The 26,026-nt window shown below is 43.7% G+C and overlaps 1 protein-coding gene across 1 annotated transcript in view; it reads right to left on the reverse strand.

Moving 5' to 3' along the window:
* Tfb1 (transcription factor B1) overlaps positions 1-25,788 on the reverse strand; it is a 40,152-nt gene extending 14,364 nt beyond the window's left edge. The window contains exons 1-7 of the mRNA XM_075690012.1: positions 25,205-25,788; positions 23,090-23,297; positions 15,985-16,081; positions 14,243-14,402; positions 5,674-5,823; positions 4,937-5,016; positions 2,648-2,812 (exon numbers count right to left, since the gene is read on the reverse strand). Of these exons, the coding sequence (XP_075546127.1) occupies positions 2,648-2,812; positions 4,937-5,016; positions 5,674-5,823; positions 14,243-14,402; positions 15,985-16,081; positions 23,090-23,297; positions 25,205-25,358 (1,014 nt within the window). The 5' untranslated portion in view covers positions 25,359-25,788. The remainder of the gene's footprint in view (positions 1-2,647; positions 2,813-4,936; positions 5,017-5,673; positions 5,824-14,242; positions 14,403-15,984; positions 16,082-23,089; positions 23,298-25,204) is intronic.
* Positions 25,789-26,026: the final 238 nt, after the last annotated feature.

Below are 26,026 nucleotides of genomic sequence, written 5' to 3' on the forward strand. Positions count from 1 at the left end.
TCGGATTCGAACGATGACAGCGTCTCAACGTGTCAGCAGTGGACAAAGTTTGTTTTCACGGCCGCGCCTGGCCTAAACGTGCCTGTGACAGTGGACGGGAGCTGAGCGCCGCATCTTGAGTTGTTCCTAACAAATGAACTAACAGATTTCATTCTCCGTGAAAATGACGACTACACGTACCTCGTGCGAGGAATGTGGAGTAACACTCTGCCCTATTCCGTGCTTTGAAATGTACCCCACCAAGTCTACAATTTAGGGATCTGACATCCTTTGCCCCAAGCATGAGACCCACTTGTCACAGTAGTGTTCTTAAGTTTCCAGAAAGACATTTTTTGCAATGGGGACTACAGAAAGTCAGAGACTCTCCAATGTGCACCGCAGTGAAGCCAATCCTCTCCCGATACTTTAAAGTATGTATATATATGTTTTGCATGTATTTTAAAGATAAAGTGCTTTTAAAAGGGGCCCTGAACCACTTTTTATCGAAGTGGAGAAAGACATTTGAAGTGAAGATAGGCTATTTCAGAACCACTTTGCCGCAAAAAGTACTTCAATGCGTTCAGCAGAAGTGGAGTTATCAGCAATCAAACACGGCCTCAGCTGTGCTCCCCTTCCTCCTCCAATGCCTTGCACTGCGAAGGCTACGGCGGAGACGTCACCGTGGCACGCAGTTCAAATTTCCGATTTGGTGCCTATGCCGCGCTAAACGTAAGCCAAACTCGGCTGTCCTCAGAGAGCCGCAGTGCGCTTAGCCACCGGACTCGTGGCGGCACCTCGCGGCGGCCGCGGTGTACCCAAGCGCAGCGACCAATAGCAGTCACGTATTGGAGTGTGCTTTATGACGAAATAGAGTACACAGAAAAGAGCAAGGATCATGGGGTTTTTGAAACGAGAGTGTTTCAGAAAAAGGTGACTTTGCACTCCACTTGCGAGCTCAACGGTCCGCGTACGACAGCAGAACTTGGCTGAGATGTTCACAGCAGCGTATGCTACCCGCGGACTATGTATTTCACCAAGCCCGAGGGTTGGTTCAGGGCCCCTTTAAGGATGTTTCTTTTTGTTGTTGTTGTTTCAAAGTGCATATAATTATTTATGCAAATAAAAATATTGGTATTTTTGTATTGTTTTTGGCCAAAAAAGCTCGGTAGGGAAAGGGTTAAGACGCGAAGCAAATTAAACAACGATAAGGACAGAAAAGAATGTCTTTCCTTGCTTGTTTATTCTTTTCTGCACAGGACAGATTCTATTCCTGTCCTTGTCATTTTTCAATATGGTTTGTGTCTGAACACATCGTAATAAATATGTCAATCTCTACACATCATAATATGGTATGAACTGTAAAGGACATAGAATGGTTGTGAAGTGCTTATGAAAATGCATTAGCTGATGAAATGAATTTCTCTCCGCTGTTGCCATTACAACTCACTCACTGTCAAAAGTGAAGAGTCTCGGAGCACGTTTCTTTACTGGGCAGAAAAGGCCGTTAGAAACACAATATTTAACAAGAATAATTATTTGTAGTGTGTCATCCTCTAAAACAGCTGCAGACTTGTACACAGCCGCAAATGCAGTGCAAGGCCTCACGTGGCCCACATTGTTGGTTTTTTGGGTACATAGTAAAAGCAATTGGCTAGGGTTTTGGTGAAGCAGCATTGGTGAAGGTGGTTGCATGCTTGAGACTCTTTCTGTAGCACAAAATGACATCTGAAATTATAAGGGCCTGGGCCCCTTACCTTGTACGCGTTCGAAAAGCCGGCATTCGGTTTCACCTCACGCGATTGGCCTAGATCGACTGGACAATCGAGTGAGGTGAAACCAAACATCGGCTTTTCTATCGCGTACAAGAAGCAGCCCTGCTCAGATTGTCGAAACATGTCGCTGCATCAGCAATACACACTCTCCAACAACTCAACTGTTATTATGCAAATTGTCAACACTGTTTACAGGTTGCAAAAACAAGTTCCCAACTTTCTTTTTTTTTTCCTGTGATGCAATGGAGCTGCCAACACGTCGTTTACGAACCACGGTGGTGTCAACTTTATGTCCAGCATGACGTTATAAGGAAGCTGGCAGGACACCATCTTCGCTATGCCATTAGGCTGTGTAAAAAAGTTTACCTGCAATGTCCTGAACATCTTGTACTGGTGAAATTTTGCATATTTGTACATCGGACTAGAGCCATAATTTCCTTAGCCACGACAACAAGATACAAGAAATTGCTGGTGATAGGCGCACAATTTAGCGTTTAGTTGCAGTAAGCTAGTAGGCACAGGAGCACACTATAGGTACAGCAAGTAGCATTGGTGGGATTTTATGTGTCACAATATGGATAGTATTACTGTGAAATCACATACATATTGGATGCAGTCCTCAACTCCAGTCACAACAGGTGAAAATGCTGCCAAACCAAACGAAGTTCCCAGCAATCTGGCCATTTTTCAGGATGTCAACATTTCCTGTCAACTACATTCTCTCACTGTAGCAAAGCTTAGGGCATGGAAAAATGGGTTTATGCTATGGCAGAAGCTAGCTTCACTGAAGCAACATACCAACCAGAAAATAATCGTTTTGACAGAATTGCCCATCTGGTGGAGCTAATTAATCTCATTAGCATTTTACCCAGAAACCTCTGCATGCACACACTTACGTGTTTAACAGCAACAGGGTTTTCTTCTTGGGAAGGTTCCACAGGGGCATCTTTGTCATCACCGCAAGCACGTAGAACCATCATGGAGTGATGGTTAAATCTACGAATCATAGAGTGATTCGCTACACTCCCTGCATATGCCAACGACCCTGGCAGGTCTCGTTCCTGGTTTGCACAAAAGGTTGAAAAGCAGTCATTCAGTGTACATGTCATTTCTTACTTGCATCAACGTAACACTAGTGAAAAGTCAAAGTGAAATTATGAAGTTTAATGTCTCAAAACAACACTGATGATGCATTGTAGGGTGTGCTGCAATTTTGGCCACCATTGGAGACAGTCTACACTAGCAGCTGAGAAAACAGCTTCGAGCCCTAGTCATGGAATTCATCTGGAACTGTCTAGAAGGTGTCCCTGCGACATTATGCCACCTCGTTTCGACTAAGAAAAGCTAAGAAAAGCTAGGAAATGCACATATAATTGTTGTAGTTTAACTCTTTGCAGGTGCAAACCTATCAAAAACAACAGAGCTCACATTAAATGCATAAAAGCGTGTGACTACATTTTTCTGTGAACAGAACAAACTTCTCATCAAGTTTCCAAGCCTCCCGCTCAGCCACCAATTTGTTTGGATGGCAAAGTAGTCTTCAACGCTGTTTTAGTGAAGCCGTCTCTTTTGCTAGCTTAGTCAGAATTGAAACAAGACTCAAGATGGTTGCTGACTGCTTAGCTGTCCATTTAGCCATCTACAGCTAGTATTAGGACACAGCCACGGTGGGCTACAAATTAATTTCAACCACTTCCGGTTCTTTAAGCTGCACCTAAATCTCGGTATATGGGGTTTCTTGCATTCTGTCCCATAAGAATGCAGCTGCCACAACCAGGAGTCAAACCCGCAACCTCACACTCAGCATCAGAATACCGTAGCCACTGGACTAACACGGCAGGTATACCATTAGCAGCATGCTACCATCTATCGAATATCTTGGTTTGGTGACTTCAATGGAGTGGAGACTAAATTCAAACCTTCACTTGCCCCTGCCTAAAATGGCAGATATGCTGGAGCACAGTGCAAATTAAGCACAACACAATGTTTTGAAACAAGCCCATTATTTTCTTTTATTTATCAAGCTTTCCAATGAGTATAATATATGCTTTATGTACATAGCTTGTGCCTAGTGCACAATTTATTCAGATGGTGTGAAACTCATTGATTGAACAAGTGATCCGATAAGAAACTGATGGCGCTAGTATTCAAACCCTATTTCTTCAAGTTTCAAAAGTGGCATTTTATACTACTGGGCCATAGCTTACAGCACTGCTGCGTTTTACCACTGCAAATGGCATACTTTGAGTGTCTAATATGCTGCATATCGGTATCAATGCTGCATGCATTTTAAGATATATTGTAATATGCTGGACCAAGACCTAATCATGTTAAGACTGTTTTCCAAATGTTACAGATGGCTGCATTCCTGAGACATGGCAAGAAGAAGCAAAGAACAGTGTATGAGACTACTGGGCCTATTGGCTTGTAGACAACACAGCAAACACACACAACAGTCTGAGAGACAAACAATGTATGCGCTGCCTACCAAATAATGGTATTACCCAGAGCTGTCACATGCCGGCAGAGCTTTCTTCAGTAAAGAAATTGCTTTCTGTCGCTGTTTGAGTGGTGCCGTACATGACACTGAGATATCACAATAAGCAAGGCACAGTTAGATAAAGGGTCCTAAGAGGCAATTGAAGTCTAAAAACACAGCAATTTTTTGATAATTAAATCAAAATCCCTTGCTCAGTCAGGGAAAAGGCAGCCTTACACCAAAATGCCACCGATGAACATGAGAAGGCAAGCGGAACTTTACAAATAGAACGCGGTGAACAAGAAAACATCAAACTGACTAAGCTCTATGACAAGACAGTTTAGTTAACACACAACAACAAAATGATAACCAAAAACAGGAGAGTAGAGCACTGTATTAAGTGATGAAAGAAAACGAAGGCAAGCTTTCCAATTGCCAAAAAAAGCAATGGAAATGTACACTCAATGTCACTGAGCTGCACAATGCTCTTCACTCCATGCACTCATTACTTAGGCCAAAATCCGTCCCCAAGGACAATACACTGGTTGCGGACTACAGTCTAGACTCCAGAAGATACGACAACTGCATTGTGATCCATTCTGTTCCTGCAATCTAACACCACTCCCTTTCTAAACAAGGCTGTGAAATTATTTAAAACGAAACTATGAAACACAGGAAACCACAGATACACAAAATACAGACTCACATTAAATGATTCAATGTCTTGGAAAGATGAGATGTCGACAAAGGGATCACGGAATCCTTTTGCAATAGCCTCCTGTATATCTAGAACAGCAATGTACAAATAGCAAACAGTGAACACAACCAACCTGTGCAAAAAGAAAAAGCATTAAAATAATAAGCCCCAAAACACGGATTATAGCACGCCTAAATGTCAATAACAGCAAAGCTAACACAGAATAGACTGATGAGCTTTAGTTATGCATGCATGTATCAGAGAAGGGTACACAGACCCTTGTATTGTTGTGAATTTATGCTACTTTCAGGTAGCTATCAAGTTTCTTCTGAACAAATTTTGTTATAATTCTTCAAACAGATATTTAATGCCTCAACTTCCATTTTAGGCTTTCAGAAGGAACAGGTTTTGCACACAAAGTAGTAAACAAAAATATTAATTTCTTTTTGGTTCAGAGCAAAATAGACTTGTACCTAACAAAATACACTCTTGTTTACTCATGTAGATGACAGGAAAAAATGCCCAAATGTTACCAAGGGCCCTCGATACATGCTCTCAGTACGTTCTTAATTGCCAGTCTGAAATTTAGTGAATGCACTCGAAGCATTTAAAAAATAATCCAACTATCATGATAACATCATATCTTCTTTTTCATTAATACACATCAACAAGAATATTCCATTTTTGCAAGCATTTAGTCGCACTGTTCTGACTAAGAAAAAGAAGAAACTGCCGGAACTCCACACCTTTATCGTCACTGCGAGCACAGTCAGAAAACAAGTCTCGTGTGCCTGTGTGGAGCCTGTCTCGGTGGAAGTAATGGGACTGGAAGAACCGCGTCCAGAATTCAGATTCAGTCATGCGCTCAGGCACATTTTCCAGGTGTTTCCGCTTCACTGAAAAAAAAAATCGAAAACAGTCACCTAAAATTCGCTACAAACACAAAAGACAAGCCATGTACCAGTCATCTGAGCATTCAACATTCAAAGAAAGTGGTTACATAAAGCGAACTAATTCTCTTACCTGAACACACACAAAAGAGGTACTGGAACTTCAATTATCATTCAGATTATTCTACAGTTTGCTTCTTTTAACTGAGAGGTTAACGAAACGCCACTCGGACTTACAGAAATGAAAAGTGGTGCCAAAATTTCGTAAGCTTTTCGGGCTGCAGCAGAGCGAAACTGCGCACCGCTTAGCCGCGATATCAACACTGCCGCTGCTACGCCGCGCGAGACGCGTCGCCCAAACTTTCGAAAACAAGATAGTAAAATTAAGGAGAAAGTCAAACAAACAAACGGCCGTGCATAGACAGAAATAGCAATATCGCCCGACTCCACCCAGACCCTCCACGCTCGTCGTCTCTGATAAACTGGGCAGATAACGACATGGCCGGTTCTTCCGGGTTCCGCGCGGAGTGCAATGTGGCGCAGACGACTTTTAGAACGGCGCCGCAGCAAGAGCCCGCGCAAGTGCAGAGCTGTGCTTAATACATACGCGAGCCGGCCGGCCTCCCGCTGCCGATGTGAGTGAGCGATGTCGCGCGACGCCGGGTTCGGCTTTCCGGCTCGCCGCGCCGCGTCTTTGTGCTTTTATCTGGGGACCGCATGTCTTTCGCCGACTTCCCCGCTCCCTCCCCCCCCCCCCCGTACTACTATTTTAACTGTTTCGTTCCGTCTAGACCCCTCCCCCCTCGCCCCTTTGCCGCTTTTCTATCACGCGCACCTTCGTCATGCGCTGCGGCAACCTTCGCAACGCCAGACGGCCTAGACGCCCTCAAGGCCGCGCGACCGATGCGGCTTCAGCGACGTTTGATGCCAGGCTGCGCGCGCGCAAATGAATAGATGCGAGTGCGGAAGCAGCAGCAGCAGCGGCAACAACGTGCGTGGAATCACAAGGGCACAGATCGTCACATAATACGCGGTATCGATTGCGGCGGCGTGAGCGGTCGGTAATTCGACACTGTCGTGCAGGCAGACCTCTCTGCGCCAGCACGCGCAGTTCTCGTACGGGAATAGCAATTCGAATATCCGGGTTCCGCGTAAACGATGCGCGACTGCACGCGGCTGCAGAACAAACTTAGCGATAAAAACGAAATTACGTCACCGAAATGAAACACTTGTTAGCAAACGCCTTTGAAGGGCGACTTCACTTTTAAAGCTCACAAAGGAGAAGAAAGGGGAGGGATTTTGGGAGAGAAATAAGTGATCACCATGAAACGTGAGTGTTTGACTTGCTAATTTGTTAAGCAGCTACAGGCATGCTGCTTCACGTGACGTCACAGAAATACGGCGGCGCTGCCGGAAATTTTGGTGCAGACAATGCTACTGTCTGTGGTACGTACCCAAACTTGTGAGCAAGACACATTCAACGTGCTGCATAGGCGTTAATTCTGTCAAATAGTGGACAAAAAGGTTGTGAAGTTGTCTCTGAACAAGAATAGCAGTGGACAGCAGAAAAGTACAGCAACAGTGCAAGTGTGTTGTAGTTTGACACATAAATTTTGTGCCAGATTGGCATACATTTTAACGCGAAAGCGTTAAGGAGGCCGTGTCGCAGAAAATTCGGCGTCTGCGTCCTGCATTTGACATCGTGTTGGCAAAAAGATTTTCGAACCAAACATATCCAGGCCATTTACTTGCCGCAAGGAACTCACTGAACTAGTTGAATTTCTCAAGCAAAAATAGGTGGAACAATCGTAAACTATGACTTACACACACCCTACGGACATAACAGCTCTCGGATTGTAATTTGACTATACGAGAAAACATAATTCTGTTACGTGAAAACTCAAACAAACCCTTTTTGCAGCATTTCTACCATTTACAAACCAGCCACGGCGTTCGTCATTAGCGCCTGCCTGCGCCCGGATATCTTGGGGCCACGGAACAGCGCACCGCCCAATTCCTTGTAATACCTCCGCGATGCCTCCATCACATTGCAGCCCGCATAGGAGGCAGCGTTTCTACGAGGAAGCCCACCTCCGTGCATAGTATTCACGGTGAGCGCTTCCTGGTAAACATTACGCCTACATACGCTCCAGTTGCCGGGAAGCGTGAGAAGCAGCCTGGGATCTTTGAATGCTATCGCGTTCCACTCTTAAAGGCAAAGCTTAAGTGTCCTCCAAATTTTTAAGACATCTAATCTCAATTCCTTCAGTAGGAGGTGCCCTTTTCTTGCTTCACGTAAAATGTCTGTTATAAAAATGTTAGGTCAATTCTGTGGCGGAGGTTTACCCACGAGAGCCATACTAACCTCAGTGCAATTGCAATCCTCACAATGAAACTATATAAGAAATGCAGTATAGCTTTTTAAATATTGAACCATTAAATACTTTTCTATATTGGGCAACACACAGGACAAGTAATAATCTGAAAAAACCCATAAATCATTTTTGTGTTCTTAAAGAAAAATTAAAGATAAAAAACACTAAATCAGTTTAGACTAAACTAAGTATTCTTTCAAGGCACTACCTACATTATTTTGTAAAAGAGGTTGATTACTAAAAGAAAGAATGAAGGCCACACTTCCATTTTCATATTTTATACCGAAAACCCAGTGCTGGCATGTCAATGTGACGTACTCTCATATTTCTGGACGCCGTGATCCAGCGGAAGTTCTCAAAACTTGCCAAGTTGTACCTTTGGCTTTTAAAAATTCAATACCTTTTTGTTATCGATAAAACATTCACTAAGCAGGATAGAATGCCATCAAAATCCATGGCAAAATGGCGAGAGCTGGTGTGGGAACCTCAAAGCAGCTGCATCACCCATCTTTCGTGTTTGCGTCTTTTCTGGCTTACCGTCCCTCCTCCCAAGGTACGTCATTTTCATTCCTAGGTTTGTCTACCAAGCTTATAACCACAAGTTTTTCATTACAACGATATTTCAAAATAATGAATGATTTTCGGCAGTCCAGCGTGATTCGTTATATCAAGATTTGGTTGTAGTTTGTTCAGGACACAACTCAACAAATACATTCACAAAGAACTCGCATACACAAATGATAACAAGGAACTGACTGACGAATGAACGATGAGAAAACTCTGCCAAGCCTGGAATGTCAGTTATCATCCGTGTATGTCGATTCTTTGTTTATGTATCGGAGGGTTATGTGCTAAATAAAACAGTTTGATGTTATCGCTCATGCCATCATTTCCTTGCCTAGTGTTTGTCCTGTAAATAAACACATTCTTCCTAGCCCCTCCGCTTTGCTATTTTAAGTTTGACCTGCAATGGCTGTCCAAGGTCTATTTTTACATGCTTCTGCCAGAGTAACAGAATTGGGGCTCAGCAAAACAAAATTGGTGCCAGCTAGTTCATACCTCTTCCGTGTGTTCTTACGTAATGTGCCACATCACTTGTGTGCAGCAACATTGCAACACTCCTTTGTTATGCTCATCAGTGCTAGGTAAGGTTAGGCTAGGTTAGGCTACCCTGTTAAGCACGTGACTGCAAGAATTGCTTGACTAAGAAGCCCAGCAAACTAGCATTTTCATATCTGTTCATTATTGCAGGCTTTCCCTGAATGTTTCAGTGAAAATTCACTGACAAACGATAGCATAATTATTTCTGGACCATGCAAAAGAGCAGCTTGTAAATAATAAGGTTATTGCATCAGCATTGCCATTTGTTGGGCGTGTTGGTAAAATGAAAGCATATTTAGCGCCAGCAAACAAGGACGGAAGGGAGACGACACCACAATGCGCTAACTTCAACAACTTGATTTTCAGGAAATACGCCTACATAAACCATGCAGAGTGGCGCCACCTCATCCAAATCTTAACCATCCAAAAAAGCTGTCTCCTTATCTAACAAGTCGACCGAAGGGGCACTAACACACATATCACTATTCCGCCAGATAGCCTGAGCCTCAATAATCTCTCGCACCTGTCCTGTGAGAAAAAATACATCGGACAGACAGGGAGATGTCTTAGTGACCGATTACGGGAACATAGCCTAAATGTGAAAAATAAGCAATATGGTCATCTGTCAACCTACTGTCAGGAATGCGGCTGTGTACCAGTATATGGATCCTGCCGGGTTCTTGCGAAGCACAAAGATAAAGACGTGCGAGAGATTATTGAGGCTCAGGCTATCTGGCGGAATAGCGATACGTGTGTTAGTGCCCCTTCGGTCGATTTGTTAGATAAGGAGACAGCTTTTTTGGATGGTTAAGATTTGGATGAGGTGGCGCCACTGTGCATGGGTTATATAGGTGTATTTCCTGAAAATCAAGTTGTTGAAGTTAGTGCATTGTGGTGTCGTCTCCCTTCCGTCCTTGTTTGCTGGCTTTGCTTTTATTGCACCAGTCAATAACTTATAATAGTTTCCTTACAGAGAGTTGTAAATACATTGGACATCATGCACTAAACCTATTTTCTTGTCACTGCAGGTTATCCCTTAATTTTTCAGTTGCACTTCGATGAAAATCCATAGCATTGCTATTTATTCATGCATGATTCAGTCATAAAACAAGCAGTGCACCTCGCATACCCTAGCCAGCTGGCCAGACTGGGCATTCCCGAAACCAAGGCACCGAACCTGGATGCCAATTTTCAAGGTACCTTGATTGTGTATCAAATTCCCTAACAAAGAGCAACTGGTGTAAAAATTTCCTATTCCTGCCTTGACTTATTTTTGGGGGGGGGAACTGCAAAATTCCTTGACAGTTGTGGACTTTCTGAATGTTTAAAACAGTGTGTGTCCCGTTCATTGCAGCACTTAAAGTGGTTTTAAACTGGAGGTGTGGGGTATCGATCCCCATACCTCTCGCCAGTTTTGTCACGGAAAGACAATTAAAGATGTACCCGGCGTCGACGAGACAGACAGTTCTACGAGATGGCGCACAAAAACTCAAGCCGGCTTCCTCGGCGTCTTCTTCTTCAGCGCCCACCTCTTGCCGAGCGCGCGTTCCAGTCACTTCTCAGCGCTGGCTCGTGACAGTATGATAATCTACGCCAACAAAGGCTTGTTTGACAAGAAAATTGAGACATTGCACCTTCTGTGAAGAACATCCGTGTGCAATACCTTCATTTTATGTTTTTCCTTTGTTAACGAAGTACAGAGAACAAGGTAAAGAAAGGTATGCCAAACCTGTTTCTTTTTGTTATTGTGGCCTCTTTTACTTACATTATTAATGCCTGACAACGAGAAATTTTAGGGGGAAATTCACATAATTTGCAAGCAGCTCTTGCCATTATGTGTTTCTGTGAGTGACTTCGCTTGTTTAGCAGTAGCGTGCTTGCATCCAAAAGCAGGGTTTATACATGTCTCAGAGACAAAAATCCAGAAATATTCAAGTACTTTCAAGGCCCTGTCAAAGCTTTTTCAAAAGTGCAGAGCAGCATCCGATTAAAAAAATTTTTTACTATAAAAACATTTCCAGTACACTATAGCTAAATGTATATATACGGAAGTCCATAAAATTACCATTTCGCTTCATTATATCTAAATATTTTTATAATGAAATGGGATTTTTTTGCAAATAAGTACAGTCGCTGACATATTTTTCTTGCACAAGGGGCTACAAATTTTTTGCTTTCGTGCAATGAAAAAAATGCTAATTTAAATTAGGAAAATAATTCGAGGCCATTCTGCCCTGCAAAGGTGGATGACTAGTGGAGCTGCAACATTTTAGTAAAGAAACTTGTGGTAAAGACTTTATTGCATCCCTCATTGTCATTAAGTAATGACAGTCACAATGGCTTTGTGGTCGCTATGATGTACATTGATTGGCATACTATCAACTGCAGACACAACCTTTGATAATGTCAAATTGAAGCACGTACACTGCTGGGTGGTCAGTTGGGCCAGATCAGTGTGGCATCGCAAGCGAAATGTCTCCAACATGAAATGTGTAAATTACTCCTTTTTCGGTCCGGATACATTCACACTGAAATCACCGACAATGCATGTGTATGCGTGATTCCAAAGAGTGTATGCACTGTTCAATGCACTTTGATGAGTGCTTGTGGCGTCTGCCTTAAGGAGGTATGAGCAATTGCATTTTTTGCTTGCTTACGGGTGTATGAGCCACTGCTTACAGGAGTACGGGCCATTGATGACAAAAGTTTTCGACATGCTGTTTTGTATGTTGCATGCGTGATTACAAAGAATGTAAGCACTGTTTGCTTCACTTTGCTGAGTGCTTGTAGCCTCTGCCACACAGGGCTATGAGCCATTGCATTTTACAGAAAGGGGTATGAGTGCTTACGGGGGCATGAGCCACTGATGATAGTTCTTGTTGCCGCATACAAAAATTCTATGGTTCCTTATGGCTGGTTGACCCCTTCCCGAGGAACATGCACCCGGAATTCAACGAAAGCAGAAGATGCGCTACAGCCAAGGCACTGATGGACCTGCACGCGGAACATCTCGGCGGCAGATACGTGGATGCAGCCGAATATGCCGGCTGCAACGGCTTTGCGATCGCGGTGGTCAACTCCGGAGGCAACGTGCGGGCGACCGCCAGCACATCGAGCAAGCAAGTGGAGGAAGCAGAAGAAATAGCCGTTGCCCTGGCCATTGTAGACTGAAAATGCCACACAATCCTCAGCGACTCCAGACAGGCGGTGAGGAACTATGCCAAAGGAAGAATTGCCTCAACGGGGGCACGCATCCTGCTCCGACAGGTAGACCGCGACAAGAGGACTCGAATCAAGTGGTTCCCGGCGCACGCAGGGCAAGCATCGGAGAAGAATGCCAATCGCCACGAAATGGCCCACGCCGGAGCGCGAGGACCAACCGACCGAACCCAAGGCAACGGCCGCCCGCTGTGGTTCAGCGCCAAAGACAGGATGACCAGCTATAACGAACTGACCAAGGCCTTTTGGCTAGCCCGCAGACTTCTCCCGCCGCCCAGCAAAGGGCTGAGCAGGTCGCAGGCCCATGCTGTTCAGGCAACTACAAACGAGAATGCTTCCAAGCCCGACGCTATTGCATAGGATGTACCCAGAATCGCACCCCGATGACAAGTGCAGAGCGTTCTGCAGGGAGATGGCCACATTCGAGTACATGCTATGGGATTGCTCCAAATATCCAAGCGAAGCTAACTCAGGACGTATACTGCCACAGCTCGAGGAAGCAACGCGGAGCGACGACCAAGAAAAACAACTCCAGGCCGTCCAGCAGGTCATCGAGGCGCTGGTAGGCAGGAGCTTGGCGAGCCGGCAACGGCAAGCAGGGATCCTCGCAGAGCACCCGCCACGATGACGACGTAGGCCACGTCCTAAGCACGCCTGCGTGCTTTACTACAGGCTCAATAAACGTTTTCCCAATTCACTATGGTTTCTTAGCCATATACAGCTCCGCTGTATTAAAGCAATAAAACCACCATGAAGTGGATACCTAATGTCATCTGTTGACAACATTTTTAAACTTGTCCAGCAAATATTGGCTGTAGTGCCATTTACGAAAAGGTTGTTAAACCAACAATACCGCCCCCACCCATCACCTATCACCAGCTTTGGCAATATGGCCCCCGTTTTTATGCTTTGAGGTCTCACAACATAAATGAGGTCTCACAGCATACACACCATATTTACTCGCATAATGAAAGCACTCACGTAAAGAATGCACCTCCCAGTTTCCCAATAAAAAAAGTGTTGTTTTTTTTTTTCTTTTCCTCAGATAATGATCACACCTTGAAATTGCTACTGTGAAGATGGAGGATTCGGTGTCATATACATTGTCTGATGCACTGCCGAGTCATTTTGCCATACCATAGCGCCGGATTGGACGCCAGCAGATCCAGTATTACAGCATGACAAAATGCCTCTTTATTCTTTTTCTTTTTTTATAAATTGTTCACTTGCATTTCCACATGGCGTAATGTCAGTATGAAACAAAAGATAAGCAAGCAGACCTGTTTCATAGAGAGACTTCAACAGTGATTTATATAATGTATTGTCCACAATCCATTGTTCGCAGTCATCAGCTTTTGATCACTGTCCAATTTCACACCTTTAAGTACATTTTCGTGAATTGTCTTTGTCCCACGACACGTCCAAAGTAGATGATGGGCATCTGCTGCAGACGAAGGAAATGGAGCACTTCGGACATTTGACAACGCCTTCGTATGATTGACCCCAAGCGCAAGCCCAAGTGGTCCCGGCAGATTGTACACCATATTGGATGCCAAATCATATCATGTGTCTGTTACTTTTTAAAGGTGGCCACGAAAAAAAATAGTTAGAACTCTTTTATCTCGCATATGGAATGCACCCTCTAACTTTGCACAAATTTTGGGGTAAAGATATTGAAATCATTAAGTGAGTTAATATGGCACCAGCATACATACAAGGTATATACATACCAGCAGGGTAGGTCCTAAATATAGAGTCTATGATGTCAGCTGTGAGATTGTACTTCAGGCCCTCTGTGCCATCTGTTTGTGGCTGGACGTCAACGAGGAATGCTGCTGAGACCCCAACGGGTTGTGCCGAAGGGGACATCTGAACAGTCCCAGCCTTTTTCTGTAGACAGTACGAAATGACAGTGCAAAGCCTTTGTCAATAAGGTTAACACACAAGTACTGACAGCTAACAAAATAAAATCCCTTCACTATGTCGAGATAGGTACCATATTCCCTTCAGTCATAAAGTACACATTTGTGTACGTGCCTTGTTTTTCTCTCTAGCAGTGGCCAAGAAAAAAAACTTCTGCTTACAAGATGCAACCACATTTCTTATCAGTCTGCAACATATTGTTACATACACCCACTTCACTGCTGACACTACCACATTTGACAGGATGTTAAGCATGCCGCTTCTGTCATCAATGGTGAAAGAATGGTTCTTCTTTCCTCGTAATGCCCGCAGCCAGTAATTAACATGCACATCAGATCCATGCTGTTAATTATAATTTCTTTAGAGAAGGAAAGAATATGACTGACTGCAGACTGAATCAAGATTTAATCGCTCTGTAATTATGTGCACTAATTAGAAAACTCACAAAGTACAGTATGATTCTACCACCTGTCTTTCAGTGGAATCTGCCGGGCCTCGGAATTGAATTATGCAGCTCCGACACATTTTTCGAAAGTTCATCACAATTTGGTCCCGATAGGGTTAATGCTATGTTGTGGCAAGGCAAGTTATTTAATCTGGTACAAGGAGAGCAGTCCGATAGACAAGATGTATACTTATACTGAGCTTTGCGAAGCCGAGTTTGTGAAATATGTGTTCTCAGCAACCTGTGAGCATTTGCATGTAGTTATAACATTGTACAGTTTCATCCAACAGTGATTAACTAACACCAGCACAGTTTTACATCAAATTAGGCCCCTGCTACTTGGGCAAATGTCCGTTCTCTCCCCACTCAACCTAGGCTAGTCTACATCTAAAATTGAAGCAGAGAACCATAAAAGGTTTGGAAAGGTGCTCATCAAGATGACTGACCTCCCACACATCACTAAGTTTGCATGTGCAAAACAGTAAGCTGAATGTTTATAGACAAGCAAGTTGTACTGGTTCCAGCCAGCAGTCACGAGTGCAGAAGTATGTAAATCCATTCACACATCTCATGTCTTAATGAAACGAATGTAGCATTTTAATTTTTAGTGTAAATGTCTGCGTTGCTGAGATGAGACCACACACATTTTAATGCATCTGAACCAACTACTCTTTAGCAACACAAAAAGCTGCAGCATGTGTCAAGACTAAAACTGCCATATTTGTAAATTTGTAGATAACGTTCAGTAGATATTTTAATACAGTCACTATGGCTGCTTTTGTTTGGCATCTGATAGCACACACTTGCGTGTGCCAATTCAACCAAGTATCTCTATTGCAATCGACAAAGCAGATTTCTGACAAACCAGACTCATGTAGAGTGTGCTTTGAAACCATAGTCCGTCAACCTGCGGTAACCCAAGCCCGTTCTGTAGTGTCGGTGTGACAGGAACATACATGGTACAAAATCAGCAGCAAGGAAACTTGTGCAGGCTTTTAGATGACGTTTGAAAACTAATAACTAGAAGATAGAAAGGAAGTGCTTCTGAATGTTTATGGCACACTTTATTATTTAAAGCTAAGATAAAATAAGTGAAAAGCTCACTGGAGCGTGGTTGGCCCAAAACTCCTCTGGTGTGATGACCCGGCTGACGACCAAGTTCCTGTACAGCTCAAACAGGCGCGGGTCTTCCTGAAGAATCCTGAAAAAGGGCTCCAGTTCAATATTAATTCAAACAAGAATGGCAAAATAAGACAACACAAAGGTGCTGGCTATATGGCAGAACGACGAGAGAACAGTGAAAAAACACAGATGAATATTCAATGACAAACACCTCTACACTGCACAGACTGGTAACAATTTGGCTAGAATGGAGCTCTCTCAAATGTCAAACACATGCTGCCTTGTTAAAGGGACACTAAAAAGATACACTAAGTCCCTTTAGAGTGATAATGTATTCTTGCAAAACACTATTTTCATTAGCTTCGCTGTAACAGACTGGTTATTAAAAGAAAAAACGAAGGCCAAAGTACCACATTTTTAATTTCACGCCAAAACCCTGGCACCGGTACGTCGGTCTGGCACCATGGATTTCAAAGTATATTTTAGTATTTGGGCTTTTGTAGCTCGGTAAAAGCTCTCAAAACTTGCTGAGTTGCGTCCCCTTAAGAAAGATTCTCGTCAATCTTTAATGACAAACAATTAACTAGGCCCAAGCAGAGGCTGTCAAAATCCACGACATCACGAAGAGCAGGTGCGGGGACGTCAAGGCAGCATCTTCACCTCTCTTTCATTACTGCCCCTTCTCTGGCTTAACAAGCCTCTTTTCATGGTAAGAGTGCCTTTTTTGGCAATGTAGAAGGCCAATTTACTAGCACAGCTCAAATAATTTCAGCTCAATAATTTATCTCTAGTGTCCTTTTGATGGCCCAAGAAATTTCCTCACTACAATGGCCCACACATCATTCTTAAACAAAATCCCGCATAAAGGGGCCCCTAAAAAATCTCTAACATTTTTTTACACATTTCATATAAGCACGCGCATTGTGTACAGAATTCCGTGACGATAATCTTTGGTGAACATGGCAGAGCTAAGCGGCACGGGGATGGCACAAATTAAAAAACAATTCCATGCTCCTCTCCTGATCTTTTCGGTGCTTCTCTGCACATTGCGATGTCATCAGGGTGCTCCAAGTGATATCAAGTAGTCAACCTACAAGAACCTGTGACTTTTGATTTGTCTACTAACGCACCTGTATGCAGTTGATGCAGTCACACACCTGCTCTTCCTAGTTGTGTTGCTTGCTTGTGCACGCATGTATTGTGTGTTTTGCCGTGTCACGTCACTCTTATTAAGTGAATATTTACAAAAGTAAAAAAGAGAAAAGGAGAAAACAAATAATGGAAGTCCTTTTCTCCACTGACACGATGCTTCAGCTTTCGGTTTTCTTGGAGGTGCCAGTGATGAACACCCTATAAATTGCAATGCCACGTCTCTGCAAAACACATTGGTACATATCACGTTGCAGGTCTGGCAAAATGCTGGCGATTAGCGGGGCCCTCTTCATCTGTTTGCTTGCACTTTCTTTTTTCTATTTGTGCGATGGGTTGTCAGACCTCTGACAATGTATTGTAAACAAATTGGGCAGTGATCACGTATAATTCACAACACAGGGTCGGGTCTATCGCAGTACTGCTTCGCAGGAGCACGAGGTACAGGCCGGTGCGGTAGCCAAAAAATGTGGAGTCTTGGTAACTGGATGTGTATGGTGTTTTGAAATGAGAAAAAAAGAAGCGAAAACATGACATTGCTAATGACCACTAATCTTTTTTCATAATATAGATCTGTGGTACTGACATAGTGTCCACATGTCATTTAGAGGAGCACATGGCGAGGAGAAGAGACCTCTCAAAGGGGGAGACACAAATGAAACGAAGGAACGAGCAACGGCAGCATTCTTCATCATCAGACGGCTGTAACTCTACCTTTATGGCATCATTTTCAAATTTTTTTGCAGCTGCATATTTGTTGTAGACTCACACACAACTGCCACTACATAACATATTTTCAACCTCGGAATGGTTTAGGGGCCCTTTAAACTGTAACATGCCACTGTAGTACAGCAATCATCCTCTTCTGTCGCAATAAACCCATTTGCTCATGGTTCACATACTTAAGCCCACAGCCAAGCTAGCTACTACGACTGCTATGAGCACTGCATATGCATCTCAATTTCGCATGCTTACCCTGTTTCAGAAGTTTGTGCAGCAGATTCAAGGCTATGCGAATCACAAACACAGAGTTTTCCACAGTGAGATGTAGTTCCACAGTTCGGAACACGTTGGACAAATAAATGGCCTCGATAAGTGACCTTGTCGGCAGGTTGGAAGCTTCTCTGCAAGTCGCAGGGCTTTTCTTTTTCCAATTGCTTTGCTCTTTAATAAAGTATTTATTGTGGCTCTATGGAACTGAAAATAGAGTTCTCGACTTGTTCGAATGAACAGGCACGGAGACCCAAAAAATGTGCATTTTAAAAGTACAATCAATCAACGGATTTGAAAGTGGCTAAATTCCTACGTGTAGTTGGCACAGCCACAAAAACACGGAGTACTTCCTCCTGGGTAGTGCTTCATCCTTCGCAAAAATGGCATCTGTAGACTTGCTTGTGTGGTATCATTAGCATCGTCCCAACGCACTCTTTTACGCGAAAGGATCGAATAAGGTGGCGTTCAACATGCTTAGAACAGTGCGGAAGGAGTAAACATGCACAAATTCTAATTAAATAATTGGCCTGCACTTACGAATGTCAGTGAGGGCACCATGTACAAGTGGATGCTACAAGAGGGATCAAGAGATGGCGCCACTGTGCCGTGCGATGCACTTCCATCTTTGCAACCATAGAGTTTCTCACAACATTACCTAGAGGGAAATCTGGCGCTGCTGCGCTGTGGTATGCATGGGAATGCCGGTATATTGTGGATTCGGATTGGCATCGTTCTCGTAGATACAGGACACCTTGAATACGCGCTTGGCAAGTACCGTCCCGTGTGTCACAATGATTCATTTTCTACTAAAACAGCACGTAAAAAGCTGTTTTAGCTTTATTATTACACGAAAACACGTTTTGCTTAACTGTAAGAACTTGTTATTGTGTGTACGACTACATGTTACGTAAAAAGTATCAGCGGGCCGCTAAAGTAGGAGGACAGACGACAAGGTTCGCGCTCGCTTTGAAACAGTTGGTCCTCTGTTCCTGCTTTTCTTCGCTTGGTCATGCATCGTGGGTGAGTAAAAATGTAATATGCGTGAATGGAAACCTTTTATGAAGATTTTACTTTGAGAACGCGTTATTTATGTAGCCATATCCACGTTTTAGACGAAGCATCTTACAACACCAGCCAACACGAGCCTCGCAGGCACATATACCGTCATTCCCATGACGGCACGGTGCCCCCTTAAGAAACTCCCATAGACGGTGGCGCCAGATTACCCTCTAGGTGTTATAGTGAGAAACTCTATGTTTGCAACCCTCCTCCTGCTCTGTATCTCGAGATATCTTGAAGGCCCACGCCTTTATGGTATCAGAGCAAATATGGAACGAATTTTGCACAACTGCACAGTTGTAGTCTCAGTAGATGATGCCGCTGCCTTTGCTAAGTTTGCTTACAGCTAGTAGACAACAGGGCACGAAAGAGCACCTTTAAGATGCATTCACACCCCTAATTAGGGGAAGAAGCCTGTAGCTTCCACACTGCTGCACAGAACTACTGAAACAGAGTGTAGTGCCAGAAGCAAAAGTGTCAACCCCATCACTGAAGGGACCGGCAGGGTCTTGCATTCCAAAGCTACACACAGGTTATGACAACACACTGTAGTGGGAGCTGCAAATTATTTTGCTCGCCTGAGGTTCTTTAACGCAGTAAAATTTTAGTTGGGGAAGATTTCTTGCATTTTTTACCCTATCAGAATTAAGCCTGTCAAACCCAAAACTGTTCTCAGCAGGTGAACACTATGGCCACTAATAAACCACCACATGAAACTGTAGAAGTCTGTCAAAATGCAGCACCTATGGTTGATGTTCATTGTTTCTTTTAGAAATCCCAGTTCATTCTTCACACCATCTTATCTTTTGTTTGACTCAATGATTTCTGTGTAAGAAAGACACTAAAGAACAACACCAAACTAGTTTAGACAAGTAGAGTATTCTTGCAAGACTCTTTGCATTTATTTATATTTCACAGCAAACTTGGTTTTTACCACAGTTAACTCGGCATAGTGCTCGCAGTCAGATAATGCTCATATCCCCAACATCAGTCATCAAAAATTAATGTTATTTTTCTCGAGTAATCATCGCGCCCTCAAAAAATTGCTGCAGCAACTGCTGCCTGCTCGTTCCAGCCAGTGATGGTGATAACATATGGCAGCCAAGACCTAGCGTTGCAATTAGCAAAGTCAGTGGTGAGACAGAACAGGTCTGGTCAGGGTCATTTCATTTAGGTATTCGTTTAGTGACTAGTTTTAGCTAGCACCTGCAAATAAAGGGCCTTTGCAGTTCCTGCTTGCGTAAAACTTATGCTCTTATTACTAAGTTAAATGCTGTTTGCAAGTAACGTTTTGTTTGAGCTTACAGTAGCTGATTAAGAGAAACCCTATCTACAACCACTTCATTTTTCATTTTTCTATATAGCCACTAGGACGTTCTAAGGAAAACTCTCCCCACATAACTATCACACCCACAACTTCGCATCAATTTCCCACAAGAGAAAAGTTCCAGCATAATGCTAGCAAATATGGTATTAAAGACAAGTTGCACTTTCACCCGTGATGTGAAGCAATGACAAGATATGGTATGGTAAAGCTTTATTCTGGTCCTTCGAAACATGCGACAATATAGTTGGTAAATAATGCTGTCTTGCACTGGTTAGTATGGTATCGGTAGGAGTAAACATTCGCAGATGCTCGTGAGCAATAAATTTTTTAGAAGAAGCCTTTAGTCAGTGCTGCCTCAAGTGTGAATCATTTTCGCCTGTGGAGGTAATGCCCTCAAGTGGTTAAAAGCAGAGAAACGACTGTTTCTTTCTCCTCTGTACTATCCTGCCTTTCGTTTCTTGCCAATGGCTTCATTTATATTCTTTCACCTGGTCGTTGACTTATGAATAATCTGCAGAGCATGGTGTCAACTGATCACATTAACGAGCACCCAAGAAGAAAGACAGAGCTTCTTTTGATATGGTCTAGAGTCCAAAGCTGCACGTCAGCAGATATCAAAAAGATTTGAGGAGTAAGCCCACAATCACTACTATGGCCATAAAATCAAATCACAGAGTTCAAATGTCTCACAGCAACACACAGGCTATGGAAGACGTAACAGGAGTCTCCAGATTATTTTACACCAGCTGGGGCACCTTCTTTCAGGCGCACCAAATATAAGTGCAAAGGTTTCTGCATTCCACAACCATCTGAATGAGGCTGACATTCAAACCAGTGACCTCATCCCAAGCGGCAGAACCCCACAGCCACTGAGCCACCAAGGTGTGGCGGCGAAGGCTTCCTCTATCGTAAACCACAGCAGGTCAGTGGGAAGCCACTAACTTTGAAGTACTTCCACTTGTTTTGAGCATCCTCGTGCAGAAAATGTTCTAAAAGCTGTTTTAAGAGTTGAATGCAGTGTCGTGGCTCCTCTTTTAAGCCACAGTTACAACCGTAGGCAGATCTGGAGATGTAGCAATATGCTCCAGTCAGCTGCAACAAGTTTGCGCTTGAACTTACGCTGACAGCACATCTAAGGCAGCCTTAATTGACCATTTGCAGAACTATGAACATGCGTACCAGAACAGCTAGGGAAGCAAATGGCTTTCTGGGAAAACAAGCTGCGTGGTCAGATTGGCTTCATATCTTTGCTGTGTCATTATTTTTTTAGCACTAGCACTTGACTCAATGAGAGTTCCCTATATTCGAGCATGCATTCTACCCTCTTGTGATCCTGGTCGAGTGTTCTCTTCAGTTGTGCTGCCGTCATGAGAAAATGCTATATGTATGCTGTTTCATTAAAATAAAACCGTCAGTTGGGAGCCAGCACTGATGCTATGTTTCTGTCTGCTGTTGTTTGTACTTCAAGCTTGAGAAAAATTCCTTCATGCCATTTGTGCGTAGCATGTGCATTTTCATCACACAACCTTTCCAATCATGCCAACAACAGGCATGATGGTTGCCCACAGAAACTGTCATTCTAAGTTCATTTTTCATGACTCACAAAATCTACCTGGTTAAGACCAGCTGCATGGTACAAGGTATATTAATATAATTGCGACTGTCTGGAGACCTACTTGACAAGAGGGCCCCACCCATAGTGGAATCTAAGAGACTATGTTTTTGTAAAATTGTTTAAGTCAATGAAAAAAAGAAAACCTAACAAGAAAAAAATTGAGGGCCGTAAAGGCGCAGAAAGTGAATTTCGGAAGATCTATAAGAACTCAATCCCACTGTCTCTTGGTTTGCGTCCAGAAGGTGCTATCTGATTTACGCTATCCAGAATGGGAAGGGCAACCTTAAATTTCTTTCAGCATCTTTTTTTATTTGTTGTGAAATTTAATCACAAGAAAATGTTTTTGTGGATTGCTATGACAAAGCAGGCTAATATTTGGTAGTCTAACGAATACATTGTTGCGCGAAAAAAAGGAAAATAAAGACTTGGGTGTCGTTCTGTCGTTTCGTACTCTTCCTTCCCAAGTCTTTATTTTCCTTTTTTTTGGCGCAACAATGTATTCATTAGATCCCAACCAACTCGCCCAGCAAAAAGTTCTACTCAACTTAATATTTGGTGGCTTCTTGTTGAAGCGAAAAGAGCAATTTAGAATCTACGTGCAGCAAAAGAAGGCTACAGCAGCATTGCTGTGGTGCGTTTTCCTGCGTGCAGCAAGAGAAGGCTACAGCAGCATTACTGTGGTTGATTTGGAGTCCAATATGTTCACCATAACAAACTTTGCTTACTCCCTCTTCAAGTAATATGTGACTTGCATGTGTTTTACTGCAGCCCAAAGCTAAACCCCCAAAAGGTGTTTTCTCATGTAGCCATTATTCTGATTACAAGTTACAGGTGACATGGCTTATTTCTGTTATGTGAATTTAACATTTATCCCTCTTGTTGCATTAAGTGTCAACAAGCAATCAGTGTTCAAGCGAGGCAAAAAAAGTATTGTCACAGGGCACCTGTTTTTTTCTTCAAGGTCAGAATTCAAAGTCCTTTTGAACTTTGGCAGCAGTTGCTGCAGAAGCTCCTTGACGCTGTTCCTGTCTTCCAGTTGAGCCTGGGTGCCTAGAGGGTTGACAAAATGGAAGGTGGTCGCAGAACCCTCGGTGCCATGAAGAACAACTTGGAGCTGCACTTTAGCCTTGCCCTCTGGAGATATCTTTTGCACTGCATGGCGAAGGAGAAAAAAACACAAGCACAACCACAATTAACTACCCAAAGCGGATGAGAGTTACACGCTGGAATGTAAACACTCAATCATGAATGCTGACCACATGCTGCACATCAAGATACTACCATTATTTGCAATTACGAAACAATCAAAATGCAGTGAGAGCAGGTGACTGAAACTTTCACAACATGATCATTTACACAAGATACTGTTACTGACTGCAAATGTTGCCGAGATCAACCTAGAGAATTGAATGATGACAGTGTTATCTTTCACGAGTGAGCTGTCCCATTACTGCTTGCTTAAATTACGGCAAGTTTTTAAAAAATTGTGGGGTTTAATGCACAGAAACTGTACAGTGGGTTATGAATGATGGTGCATGCAGCGAGGGCTTCAGATTCATTTTGAACCCATGACGTTCTTTAATGTACATTCAAAACACAGTACACGAGCATTTTTGCATTGTGCCTCCACTGGAATGCGACCACCATGGCTGAGATTGAACCCACAACCTTGTGCTTACCAGCACAAGGCAATAGTCACCGAGACATCATGGCAGATACCATAAATTTGGTGACAACTTGAGGACTATAATGACCTTTACGCTGGCATTACCAATCCTTGCATTGTTAACCTATATCAATGAATGAACGAATTCTTTATTTATGTTTTTCAATAAAGGATGGCTTGACTGGAAAAGCAGTGACAGATACAGCAAAAGAAGGTGACACCACCCTAGTTCTGATGGCCACAGGTTCCACATTAATAAAATGTGCACATCCCCTTCTTAAAAAAAAAAATTCCCTCCCCGTTGCGTGAGTACCATCTCCCGGTGCTTGGAGGGTACTCGTTTGAGCTACATTGTGGGCTCGCTGATTACCAGGCATGGACTCATGGCCAGGGTTCCGTACTACTTGACTCAATGCAGTTTGTCTCAATATGTCGTCAGTAGTCGGTGTGCCCGCTGTGATGCCCATCCGTCTAGGTAGACACAGCAGGCCACTTCAGGGACTATGATGGTGTTTGGGTCACTGCAGGTGGCAGCGAGGGCAATGGCAGCCTTTTCAGCTTCTAGTGAGCCGGACATTCTTAGGAATTCTGTGACGATGGTATTTGTCGCCTGGTCTATGATGCTGATAGCTGACGCCCTGTGTCGCTCACATTCTGCCACGTCCATGTATGTCAGCGGGGTGGTTGGCGAACATTCTAACGTGGGCTTTAGCCCAGGCCTTCGGTCTTCCTTGATGGTTTTCTGGGTGCATATTCTTCGGTGCCGGGGCTACCTGTATTAGTTCAATAATTGCCACCGGTAGTGAGTGTAGCATGTTGCTGTGCCTGTTCGTTGTCCATTAGTACTCTACCTTTTATAGTAGGTGTCGTCTTGTGGCTGAATTGAGCAGCTGCTGTTGCCAGTTAATAAAGTGAACTTCGAAAAGCTGTCTGTTTAAAGTCGTGCAGCTTTTCACAATGAAGATTAAAGGCAGTGTGCATTCTCCTGGCAGCCGGGAGAATTTCTGAAACGAATTTCTCCCAGCACTCGCTTCCTATTGTTAGGTTAGGTTAGGTTCGGGCACACCTGCACACTCGTACACACGTGCAGGCAGTTTTTCCAGGCAGTTTGTCGCGTGACCTCCGAGCGCCAATAGGAGGTGAATGCTGGGAGAAATTAGTTTCAGGAATCCTCCCGAGACGCTGCCAAGATTAAAGGTTCGACACGGCAGTCTCGAGGAACTGACACCAGAACGTCTATCGTGCGCTTGGATAACTGAATTTCAAGCAGAACTACCTGACCAGCGGCGCGATCATGTTTATACATGTACACACGAGCACGTGGCATCATGTAACAGCCTGGTTCGCGAGTCATCGCTGCTACTGTCACACCCTTCACGACATGAGCACTCACTTTTGATATCGGCGTACTTGTGGCTCACGGAAAAGGAATCCTTGCCCTCCAACATCCAGGCAATGCGCTCTGCCATCAAGTAGAGGGTCCCGTTGTTCTTCTTGTAGCGCACATTACTCACCATCAGAAGAACGTCTTCCGAAGATGTGCCCATGGCTTCGAGTCGATGGGGCGAATTCGCGCCCAAAGCAAGCACCCACCTATTTTAGAATTCAGGCGCACAGTGTTGATACTGAAGGACGCGAAACGAAACTGAAGCCACGCTTGAGATGAAGTAGTCAAGGTAACCGACGCATCTGTAGCTCGAGAGTGGGCGATTCATACGGGAAGATTAGTTCTTCGTAAAACAAATCGCAACCGAAGAACGGCAGGAAATTCGGTCCGCTGTTCGCACATTCGGAACAGATGAACAACGAAAACCTTCGCGGGCGAAAACACACAATACCTTCGGACAATGTACAACATATAATACGCTACACTTGTAGCAGCCAGGGAAGAAATAAAGCAAATTCTACTACACGACTACTATCTACTACTGCCAGAACCGCCGGCAATCTCCATTCAACCATTCAACATGTTGTGAATTGTCGGCATCGGCCGCCTAGCGGCGAAATTGTTTCTAAATGTGGCCTCCGAGATTGCGCAGCGTTGAACTATAGTTTTGTAAACCGCCAGTCGGTGGCGACACAAGTCCGTTAACGCTACGATGGAACTGCTGTACCGCATTTCTTTGGATTTTACGGCCATTTTTAAGAGGGAGCTTTAGCTCAGGCCCAACTCCGACGCGGCCTATTCAAATACATGTAAAACGCGAAAACGTTT

This window comes from Dermacentor variabilis, chromosome 4, assembly GCF_050947875.1.
Source record: "Dermacentor variabilis isolate Ectoservices chromosome 4, ASM5094787v1, whole genome shotgun sequence".
In the NCBI taxonomy this organism is placed as follows: Eukaryota; Metazoa; Arthropoda; class Arachnida; order Ixodida; family Ixodidae; genus Dermacentor; species Dermacentor variabilis.